This window comes from Thamnophis elegans, chromosome 9, assembly GCF_009769535.1.
Source record: "Thamnophis elegans isolate rThaEle1 chromosome 9, rThaEle1.pri, whole genome shotgun sequence".
Classification (NCBI taxonomy): Eukaryota; Metazoa; Chordata; class Lepidosauria; order Squamata; family Colubridae; genus Thamnophis; species Thamnophis elegans.
Window position 1 is genome coordinate 52798899 of NC_045549.1, and position 12144 is coordinate 52811042.

The 12144-nt window shown below is 36.2% G+C and overlaps 1 protein-coding gene across 4 annotated transcripts in view; it reads left to right on the forward strand.

The window, feature by feature from the left end:
- The window catches only part of ASB5 (ankyrin repeat and SOCS box containing 5), a 35050-nt gene extending 27878 nt beyond the window's left edge, over positions 1-7172 (forward strand). For all 4 annotated transcript variants that reach the window (XM_032224374.1, XM_032224372.1, XM_032224373.1 and 1 more), the window contains 5 exons: positions 3043-3150; positions 3537-3687; positions 3781-3915; positions 6385-6576; positions 7031-7172. In XM_032224374.1, the coding sequence (XP_032080265.1) occupies positions 3043-3150; positions 3537-3687; positions 3781-3915; positions 6385-6576; positions 7031-7158 (714 nt within the window). In that variant the 3' untranslated portion in view covers positions 7159-7172. The remainder of the gene's footprint in view (positions 1-3042; positions 3151-3536; positions 3688-3780; positions 3916-6384; positions 6577-7030) is intronic.
- Positions 7173-12144: the final 4972 nt, after the last annotated feature.

Sequence of the window (12144 nt, forward strand, 5' to 3'; positions counted from 1 at the left end):
GGTTTCTTTACTTGTTTATACAGTTCCAAGAATCTCGCCACAGTAAATATGACAGTGATCAGGATTACCATATTTTTTGGAGTATAAGATGCACCTTTCCCCCCCCCCCAAAAGAGGGTGAAAATCTAATTGCATCTTGTACACTGAATATAGAATTTTTGGCCCACCGAAACCCTGCCCCCTTTGCAAAAATGGAGGTGCAGAGGATTTGGGAGGCTTGCAAAGTACTCCTGGGAGGTGGAGGAGGGCAAAAATGAGCAAAAAATGGATTGTTTTTGCTCTGCACTAGCCCCCAGGAGCACTCTAAGCTCTGCCCCCCACCCTTTTTCTTTTTTTTCTTTTTTGCAAAAAATGAGACCTGCAGAGGATTTGGGAGGCCTGCAGAGTGCAAAAACTTTTTTTTAATTTACTTGTTCAAAATCATGGTGCGTTTTATACTCCGGTGTGTCTTATAGTCCGAAAAATATGGTAGATACATTGCCTCCAAGCGCCAACTTTAATGAAGTAATAAATATCCAGGCATAGTGTTTTAGGGCTCTGAACACTATCAATTTTACAATATAAAAACTAATCAAGTAACTGCTATCTAGGCTTAGGTGATAAAATCATCTAATTCATATTGTTGTTACAGGTTCTATGATAACTGTACACATGAGCTTTGTTTTGTGATAGATATTTATACGTATCCCTGTTCTAAAATCAGTATTCTAGCTACATTTGCAGGGCATAGCCACCCAACATGATTTTTAAATAACAACCACACACCCAACAGGTACAAGGCTGTAGGTAACCAGAATCATGATGTGGTTACAGATGAGATTATCTTAACCACAATGTGGTCTCAGGTTGGATGACACTCTAATATGATTCTGCAGGCTACATAACCCAGAACTGCTCATTACTCCAATTTATCCAAGAATTGCTTTCTAGTTGAAGTAGTTAAAATTGATGAGGAAGGATATGCTACTTACCCCTCTGCCTTCTACTACTGAATCTTTTAATACCCAGACACTGCGCTTCATATACTAAATATTTGCTGTAGATATTATGTGCAATTTATGGCTAGTTTAAATTGTGGAACAGATTTTTCACTGTATTTTTATTTTTCTTATTAAAGTTACATCCCATAATTCTGCATGGGAAAATCTTTAAGGTGACTTAAAACAATTTCAGCATGCATATCCCCATGCCACAAGCCAACTCAAAAAATATTCTAAGTATAGACTGCTATCTTTTCATGTTTAAGATAGCTAAAAGCTTGAAAAACTCTTAAGTGCCCATGGCAGTAAAACTTTAGAATTTTCTATATTTCAGAGGATCTCCAAATTTGCAGTGCTGGGAACTCCCCTGATGTCAAAAATGTATGTAATTACCTCCATGAGTAATGATGCCGCTAACAACATTATCATCAACAACACTGATATCTGTTTCCAGAATTACCATTTCTGCAGTAGTTTTGGGTTTATACATTGCAGTTCTAGAGGTTCCACAGGCCAAGCCCTCCAGCCAGCTGAGTCAATACGATGGGATCTGAGGTCCTCCCCATGTCTGAACCAGCTGGATGTGGGGAAGGCGGCTGCTGAAACCTTGGTCTTGAGTAAGCCATTTGGCTTCCAATGCTGCATCACCTTGCAGTGTTTTAATTAGAGATACCTAGAGGTGAGCTTGGTAGTGCCCTCTCTTCCTAATTCTAACAATGAGCCTCCACTTGGGATGAGCTGCTTCTCCCTGTATGTCATGTGCTATATATGACACAAATTCCTTGCCTCCTATCTTTTCTGGGAATCAGATCTCTTAGATGTTGTACTCCTTGCTCAACTATCGTTCAATCATCCTGGTCATCCAAAAACTTACAACTCCCTTCATATTTGCCATTTTTTTCTAGGAGTCATAGCCAAGAGTTTGAGAATCCCTGCTGAATCTTTCTTTGTTGCTGTGAATTAGATTTTAGCAATGCAGAATCATGGTCTTTGGCTATTTGCATTCATATACGCCATGATTTATTGAGCAAGCCAGAAATGACAGTATGGCTGGGTTCACGTATAGTCCTAAGGTAGTTTACTTTTGGCTTAGCACAATCTGTGGACTCAGATTTATAAGTCAACATTTATGACTTGGCATTATAAATGAAGTAGAATCTGTTTCTATAACTTCTAGAAACTAGAAGTGGTCTGAGTGTGGGCCTCAGAGCATTTCTAGTTTTTATACGATACAATTTAGTTAATAAGTAATGCAAATGGTAAAATTGCTTGTGTTCAGCTATCAGTGACAATGAGGGGAAGCCACAAATAAATGAGCTCAGAAAAAAGTTTGAGAATCCTGAACTGAATCATTGATTTCTCCTATAATCTGTGGTTAAATAAATCATGTTGTAGCACAACCCAGACTGTCTTTTTGACAGACAAAGCAATTGGATTCTGTGTGACTGATTCTGTTTCCACATATTAAAAGACAGATTTGCTTTGAACCTCTATCAGATTTTTTCTGAAATCTGGCATGGGACAAAAAACAAAGAGTAAGCCAAATGACTGTAAAAATAGTATTAGCTGGTAAACAACATGGTTTTTATACTGTGGTTTCCAGTATTTAATCAAACCCCAAAATGTCTTGAAGTATGATTTTTTTTTCATAATTACATTCCTATTGAACAGGGGTGTCAAACACAAGGCCCGCAGGCCGGATGTGGCCCATGATGTCGGATCTGGTCCATGGGACCATCCTGGAAAATATAAGGAACCAGCCCATGTCACTTCGTCCCGGTCTATCCAATGTAAGAGGAAACATTCAGCAATTTGGGGAGTGGCATCAAGCTGGTCACACCCACCAAGTCAGCCAAACCTGCCCGGCCCCCTGAGGTCAACCACAACCCTGATGCGGCCTTCAATGAAATTGAATTTGACACCCCTGCTCTTGAAAAATTGTTAAATGTATATGTTACACAAATATTGAATAAAGACTTCTTGTTATATAATTTATCTTTCATTAAGAAACTGAATAGTTGGGAGACTTGTTTTGAATGTTAATTTTTTGTTTTCTGCTTAGGGATACAATGTAGATGCTTTAACTATTGATCAAGTGACACCATTGCACGAGGCATGCCTTGGAGATCATGTAGGATGTGCTCGGATACTTCTCGAAGCAGGAGCAAATGTAAGTGATCACACTGATATTACTTTAAACTGTGGTTAAAAGCTAGAAAGCTTTTTTTAGAAACATTAGGTAAAATGTTTCATACCTACTGGAAGTCCAAATTATTACTACCGTATTTGTTTTTATTTTTTTACTAAAATGACATTTTACTAAAATTACATACATCAGTTTACTTTACTTAATTGCATTCTGAATTGTTTGAGCATAGGAAAAGAGGTACAATACCTAGATGTTTGGTACATCTTGAGGTGAGAAAATTATGCAATGTTACCAAAATGTTACCCTGCAAACCCTGGCCTTATTTGGATGCAAGAGAGCAATAGATACAAAGTATAATTTGTAAACATGTATTTTATCCCCACCAATAAATGTAACCAATATTTTAGGTGAATGCCACAACTATTGATGGGATAACACCCTTATTTAATGCCTGCTCAAGAGGAAGTGCATCTTGTGTACAACTTCTATTGGAATATGGTGCAACAATTCAATGGGAGAGATGTTTTCCTTCACCAACTCATGAAGCAGCCAGTAGAGGTAAGCCTTAGAATAGGTACATTACAAAATGTATCAGCCATTAAAAAAATTAAGATTTTGTTTTAGGGATTAATTACATTATGCTTTCTTAAGGTCACAGTGATTGTCTAGAATTGCTGATTTCTTGGGGCATAGAAGTTGATCTAGATGTTCCTCACCTAGGAACACCTCTATATGTGGCTTGCTTTTCACAGCAGAAACAATGTGTTCACAAACTTCTGCATTCAGGTAATATATATTGTTTGATGTATTTTTATTTTATTTCTTCTTGAACTCAACCAGGCTTTCACTATACCTCTTACAGTGTTTATTTGCTATAAATAAAACCAACACATTTTTTAAATTAGGCCACTTTAAGTAGCTCTGCATTGATTTAAGATAAACAAAAAAGAACATTATTTTAAGTGTAGTTTATTCCTGAAAAAAAATATTACTTATTTCTCATTATGATCAACATTATCAGAAGATTTCTGGAAGTCATTAATTTACAAAGATGATAAAAAATGTATTATTTTAATATGTTTCAAATGATACTTGTTATAATTAATCCCTATGATATCAAATATACTGTGTATTTCAAATTTAGCCACTTTTTAATTCAGTTATATATGCAACTCAGCAATACATGGATCACTATCCATATTATATCTACAAAAATATAGTGAGGTCCCTTGTTTTAAAGACCCATACTTTTATAACTTAATTCTTATTAACGGAGTGTCATTTTTCTTTAAGATTCATTGATTATTTATTTATAAACTTGCATTGTTCTGTCTGATTACTCTGGCTAGGATTGTTATACCTCTGCAAAATCAGCTCAGGCTATATATTGTCTGACTGATTATATTTTATTTCTATAACAAAAAAGCAAAGTCTTCCTTCAATTCGGTTCTTGGAGATTGCAGGAGAACTTCCACATGCACAAGAACTTCCTCAGTAATAATTTCCAAGTGATTTATCAATACATTTTTAGGATGTTTTCTTTACTTCCCAGTTTAGTATACACTCTTGGGAATGAATTCATGCTGATCTCCCATCTAATATCAGGTCTGATCCTATTTATTTTTTTAAATGTAATCAAGTATATAAATGCTGCCAGCTAGTGTGATAAATAAAATATCAAGGTAAAAACCAAAACAAACATAAGAGTTTAAAAAAAAAAACAGGAACAAAATCTTTCATAGCCGAAGAATGCCTTTGTCTGGCAGCAGTATCTAAGTTAATTGATGTCCAACAATCTAAGTTCAAGGTGACCAGTTAACAAATTAGGAATTGAACATGTATTCTTTTTTTTATATATAATTTTTTATTTTTATTACATAGACAACACATACACACAATAATAAAAAAACAAAACAAAGAAAACCAAAAAAAAAAAACCATCATCACATAAAGCATGTCGTTTGGTTACAGGTGTTTTAACATCCATATTCTCGAATAATATTTACCATCTCAGATTTTTCATCTAGTATAACTAAATACCTCACTTTCATTGTACAGTATATGTTCAGTTACAATTAGTATTATTATTTTTCCAGTAAATCATGATTCCCTTACATTCTTGATTGTCTATTTGATAACAGTATACCTTTATCCCATGTAATAGAAAAAAAATTTTTTTTACCAACCATTTATATTTGTATATCACTATTTTCAATTATGCATAATTCCACCAATCAACTATCAGGTATGCTTATGTTCATTATTATCCTTGTACATCATACATTCAAACAGAAATCTTATTCCTTCATTTTTCAACAAAATATTCTAAATAGTCGCTACATATATATACCAATTTTCAATTATTCCCTTATTAAAATTATTTATCAACAACAAGATATCATTGTAATATGAGTATTGAACATGTATTCTTAATGTGGGTTGGGCCATATCTCCAAAAGAGTGACATTGCTACCTTAACCCAACCAGGTTCTAGAAATATACACACCAATTACTTTCTTTATTCATCAAGTTATGGATGAACAATATCTACAGTCAGACCTATTATTTACTAACAGCAGCAAGAAGTTAAGGTTATCAGTGTTCTAAACATCAAGACCACAGGTCCAGAAGTGGGGCCTGTCACCAATGTGTCCCCTTCCATATCTTCCTGAACCCATTATTTTTGTGATTGGTTCCCCACTTCCATCAATAGATTTCTTCAATCCCTCATCTCACCACTGCATATGCACACATTCTACTCATCATTATATATCAAAATGCTAGATATATTAGTCTAATGTAATCTAGTCTGATGTGATGTATACCTAGATTCTTGAAGTAAGTACCTCTGATACGAAACTATGTGACTGGTAATACCTATAAGACACACACTTCTAAAGATGTCCCCACTAGCTAGACTCATTTCTCTGACATACAGGAGGTTTACTCCTGCAGTTTTCCCAAGATATTTAATGTATTATCTGACTTTGGCAAAGCTCTCTTTAGTTTCTGCTTTAGAAAAGCAACTAATATGCATCTATTTTACTGGGCTTTTATACTTTAATTAGTTTTACTATTATTTCCAAGTTATATTAACTGTCTTTAATACTCACTGATGTGGAAAAAGAGAATATAAATGAAATAAATTTCTAACAAATTGTTTATTTCTGAGAAACAAAACTGTGATTTGATTATGATTCTTTGTTAAAATATCTTTAAGTTAATGTAAAATGTGCTCTTATTATAAATCCCTAGGGGCAAATGTTCAAAAAGGAAAGTTTTTGGAAACTCCATTGCATGCAGCTGCAAGGCTACCTAATACTGAAATAGTAAACATACTTCTTGACTTTGGAGCAGATATAAATGCCAAAAATTCTGAATTTGAACGACCTGTAGATGTCGCTGTTTCAAGCAGCTTGGTGGAAAAAATACTGCTATTACATGAAGGTAAAGTTTGTATTTTTTCTTTCTTTGTTGCTATTGGGTTTTGGATGACAGTATCAAGCCCAAGCTGCTTATTTTTCTCTTTCTCAGTGCTGAGGAAGCACATATATTAGATTTAGAATGAGGGGAGAAGAATTTTTCATCCTCCTCTCTGACTACAGCAGGTTGTAAGCTTCACTTTCTTTGGAAATACTTTTTTTTTTTTTACCATAAATCTATTTTCTTTCCCAAATCATTCAAGGTTTTGTTGAACTTTGCAAACATTCCTTAATTTTCTTTGTGAAAAATATACATATGTACTACATATCTCTTAGATGCATGTCAGTGCACCCAAGAAATTTATTCAACTAAAATGTCTGTTTGAATATGATAAAAATATATAATGTAGTAAGTATAAAATGTAAGTTCTTGAGAATACTATCTAATGATACCTAATGTCATTTTTATTCAATTGCAGTTACTCCATGTTCTCTTTGCCAGCTGTGTCGACTACGAATCCGAAATTATATAGGAAAGTCTAGATTGCATCTTGTACCACAACTTCAACTGCCAAACATCTTGAAAAATTTCTTACAGTACCAATAAAATAGTGAATCGAATCAGAACTTAAAGAAATATTCTACAACATGTTACACATGAAAATTAAATGATAGGGAGCAGCCTAAACAAGCTTGCCTGCTCATTAAAATTTAAAATCATGCCAAACATAATTTGGAATTCCTTGAAGTACTACTAAAATGAAACATAAATGTGTTCATATTTTACAGAGCTATACAAATCTTTTGAAAAAAGTAATCTTGAATGCAAATATGTGTGAAGGCCTTTTTTAAATGATTATAGCAACCAAATATTTAAGAAGCTGCTTTCAACCATTTCCACTTATGCAATGGCTATAGATGCACACAAATGCAGACAGAGGAGGCAGCAACTTTCTCCACAACTATCTTAGCAATTTAAAAAGTTGGGCTTTGTGCACTCCTTTGCCTGTTCCGAAGCATGTTTTAGGAAGGACTTACACAGACCTAATATTTTGAAAATGTTGTATTTTTTTGTTTTTACAATATAGTCCTTACTGATTAGTCACTCCATTCAAAATTTACTTTTGTTCAGTCTAAGATCTGTGGTGGTGCAGTGGTTAGAATGCGGTATCATAGGTTAACTCACTGTTCACTCCAGGAATTTGATTCTAAGTGGCTCAAGGTTGATTCAGCCTTCCACCCTTCCAAGATCAGTAAAATGAGGACCCAGATTGTTGGGGACAATATGCTGACTCTGTAAAACTGTTTAGAGAGGACTGTAAAGCACTGTGAAGCAATATATAAGTCTAAGGGCTATTGCTATTTTCAGGAGACTGTATATTGCACTGCAAATTATAAATTCTGTTTGAATATCTTCTTTCTTTCTTAAAAGTATTGGAATGGCAGTGGAGAGAAAGAGAAGCGGGATTTCAAATAAATTAATGCCTCTAATCGTTTCCATATTTCTTCTCTGTATAAATTCCCCAACTTGTGATCCCAGGTCACAAGGAGCTTTCCAAGGTTTGGATGCAGTTCTAGACTATTTTTTCTTCTTCTTAAACTGCAACTGAAACAAGAGGCTATTAGGCATAAGATTGGGAGATGATTATACTAATTTCATTTAATAATTTAATTGCAATACAGGTAATCCTTGAGATACAGCTGCCCATTATACCAGCAAGTGGTGATGGCCATTAAGGGAAATGGTCTTGCTTAACAACTGCCACCCTCTGTCCCCCCAGACGGGGCCATTAAATCAACACTTGGGTTGTTAAGCAGAAGTGGGAATGGTCTTTGGAGGTCTAGCATATGCCCAGGCCTGCCTGCCTGTCCCAAAGCCCCCCCCCCAATAAATCATCTTATGCTCTGCTTGCTGTCCCCTGAAGATCTCCATGGGGAAAGAGGGTGAGCCATGCCTCCCGGAAGTGCCCATCATTTTCTCCACTGCTTTCACAAAGCCATGAGCAAGGGACAAACCACTCCATTTTGTTTCTTAATGTGATCTCGATAGCCTGACATCTGGAGATCTTCAAAAGCTAAGTGTGCAATGGATGATGGTTGTGTGAAGAAGAGGCCCAAAGCCTGTGTGGTCCCAGTGGGTGGGATGGGATGGTGGGGGAACGTACTGCAATATCCCTGAGGTTGGGTGTAAGGATGAATGACCACAGGGGCTGCAATGGCCATAACTTCTAAAAGGGGTCATAAGTAGCTTTGGGAGGGAGGAGGTCTGTCGTAACTTTGAACAGCCATTAAGTAACATTCATATCTAGAAGGCTAAATTTAAATGAAATCAGATCACTCAATTTTTGTCCTAGGTGTGCCCATTTTCTGCTATATGCCCAAACTTTTGGCCTAATAAAGATCATCATTTTCTGTAAGAATTAAGTTTAGTTGAAAAAATTTCAGTTACTTCATTTGTAAAGAAATAATATGCAGCTCTTAGTAGCAGGTTGCCTATTCAAATACTGCTGTTCCCACAGAAGCTACTTTCTTTATGTTCCTACTGCAGTTGAAAGAATGAGAGTAGCTACTGCTTTTTAGATTTTTGGTCTTTTGAGAGCTGGAATGGAATGATCCTACAATGTATGCCTGTCTTTAAAAATTTCATGAAATGCTATGTAAGTAATAATGTAGATAATGGGAATAGGGGAGAATGTCTAGAACGTGTAAATTTTGCATAAAATCTATTGTTTAGTTTAATTATTGTTTGATATATACTGAGTAAAGATGAATGACTATGTGTTAAGTACATTTTATTTTATTTTTTCTCTAAAACAGAAACACATATATAAAACTTGAAAGATGGTTAAACAAATAAGTGTCATTTTATTTTCAGACGTCTCTGGCATACATACTTTATGAAGATCTACTATTGTAAATGTGTTTGTTTTTCTTTTGTCATCTAGCCCCTAATTGTCCTGGGGTCACCAAGGAAATTTCAGGACAAAACAAGGATTTAACTACTACTACTTTAGTCACTACAAAAGAATATCATATATGTTTGCATATTACTTTAAAATGCACAGAAATTAAATATGGGCACTTATAAATAATAAGATTATTATAAAAGATTAAATAAATAAATAAATAAATAAATAAATAAATAAATAAATAGTACAAAACAGATTTGATGCCACTGGATTTCAAATGCACGTAGTTCTCTCGCCTACCCCTGCAGTTAGCACTAAGCAGTCATCCACTGCGACTCTGTCAGCAACTACCTTAGCCTTTTTCCTTTTAATTTTTTTCTTTTCCTCATGACACTGGTGAGGCCCCGCCTCCCCTGACTGCACATCCCTGGTCGGTAGATAAATAGGTACCAGTTCATTGGGAAGGTTACTGCATTCCATATTTTCATGCTGGCCACATGATGATAGAAACGTCTCTCAGACAATAGAGGTTCCCTCGGCTGAGAATCAGATAAACACTGCACCCTTCAGTCGGTCATGACTGGATGGGAAATCTTTAAAATTTTAGTGTTCCATCTTATACATCTACATTTGATTTATGTTTCCTATATGAAGAGCTTTGCATATGTCAGGCCATACTTCCTAGCAAGATCGTTTTGGATTGGATTTCTGTCCAGTAGCTACTCTCCAGCAGTCCATGAGCTATTACACTCTATTTTGTGTCATCTCCAGTTAAAAGCATATTGTCAGGCATGCCTCCTTCAATATCCAAGCAAGAAAAACCTCAACTCCATTTGAATAGAAATAAAGTAACTTTTACTAGATATGAATTGAAAGCAGCAAAAAGGAAAGCAAGATCTGAGCCAAAAAGGCATGAACATGTACATATCAAATGTTACCCAGCACCCTCCCTCCAATTCCCCAACCCAATGTCCAATCTGCAACTCCCTAAGGTGTCATGTGGGGTGCATTTTCAAACAGCCTCATTAAGTTGGTATGTGAGACGGTTGGCCTTGACCAAGTCCAAACATCAGTCATCAGCATGCACAGAAGATGGTGAGAACTAAACTCCCTTCTTCATAACTCCTCCATCACCAGTAATTTCCCCCTCCCAAATATCTCACGCTTCCCCACTCCCTGTTTCTATGACAGCCGATAGCAGGCAAGGAAAGTAGAGGCTGACACATATTTCTCCAAACAATTAATGAAAATATTGAAGAATATAAGATCTAGGACTGTCCCATAGCTCTCTCTAAGTTCTACTGAGTTAATTCTCTAAGAACTACTGATTAGCATACTTGAATTATGTATTCTGAACCAACATCTATCATTATGCCATCCAATCCACATTTATTGAAATATTTTGCTTAAGACAGAATGGATTCTGACCTGTAGCCTGACAGCTATTGTTAATGTTATCTGGATGTACTTTCTATTTTTATTTTCCATACCTATGATTTTTGTTCATTTTCAAACTTCTCCTCTAAATTTATTAAGGCCAAAGGGTGTGTGGTTCATTCATGCTCTATGGCCGTGATGGCGAACCTATGGCACGCATGCCACAGATGGCACGCAGAGCCCTCTCTATGGACACACGAGCCGTCGCCCACCTCAGCTCCACTGCATTTCCTGCCGGCCAGCATGTGGGAGACGTGCGTGCATGCGTGTGGGGGTCACACTCACATGCATGGGGGAACGGGAGAACACGGGGTGGGTGGGGGTGGAGCACTTTACCTGGCACCCAATTTTTGGCCTCTTGAAACCAAAAATGGGCCATGGGGGGACCCTCCTCCGTGCTTAGTTCCAGGAGGATTCAGAGAGGCCTACTAGGCCCAAAACGGGCCTAGCAGGCATGCTCAAGGGGGCAGGACCTCCAGGGAGAGTTCTGCATTATGGGTGTATGTATGGGGGTGGGGTTTGTCACATGCTTTCGGTACGCAAGGACAAAAAGTTAGCTATCACTGCTCTATGGAGACTAATGTTTAATGCCACCAATTAAGCCTATCATCTCCCATTAAAACAAAAACAAGTTTCTCTTCAACCCAAAAATTAATTACATCAGTGCCGCACTTTAATGTCAGATGAAATATAATATTCATATAAAATTGCATGTTTTTAAACTAATATAATGCTATAACTTTCCAACAGTTTATCCCTTAGGACAAGAACATTTCAGCAATCACTGAATGCCTGGTTAAAAATTTCATTAAACTCTGGGAAGCCACCTTCCAACAATACAAACAAAATGTGGCCAAATTTGAACCTTTGGACAGATGGTTTGTATCTATTCCAACTTCAGGAATATTTCCTAAAAAAAAAATTTCACCTGCTGTATTTATGACCTTTTAGTCTGATACAGATACAAATTAACAAGAGCTGAAATATTCCTTGTAGGAATATAGGTCATCTAGTCCAACCCCCTCCCCCCAAGCAGATTGGTTTGAAATTTGACAATTTTTGTTCCCATCAATTAGAAACTGGTTTTCAAGAAGCTTTATGCAGCTTTTTCTTTTTTGCAAGTCTCAAAAAACCTCCAATAGTATGCATAATTCCACACCCTTTGTATTGTCAAAGAAAGGCTTTTTTCACCCTGAGTCAAGACAGACAGGCACACCCGTAGAAAATATTTTTTTAAAAATAATTCC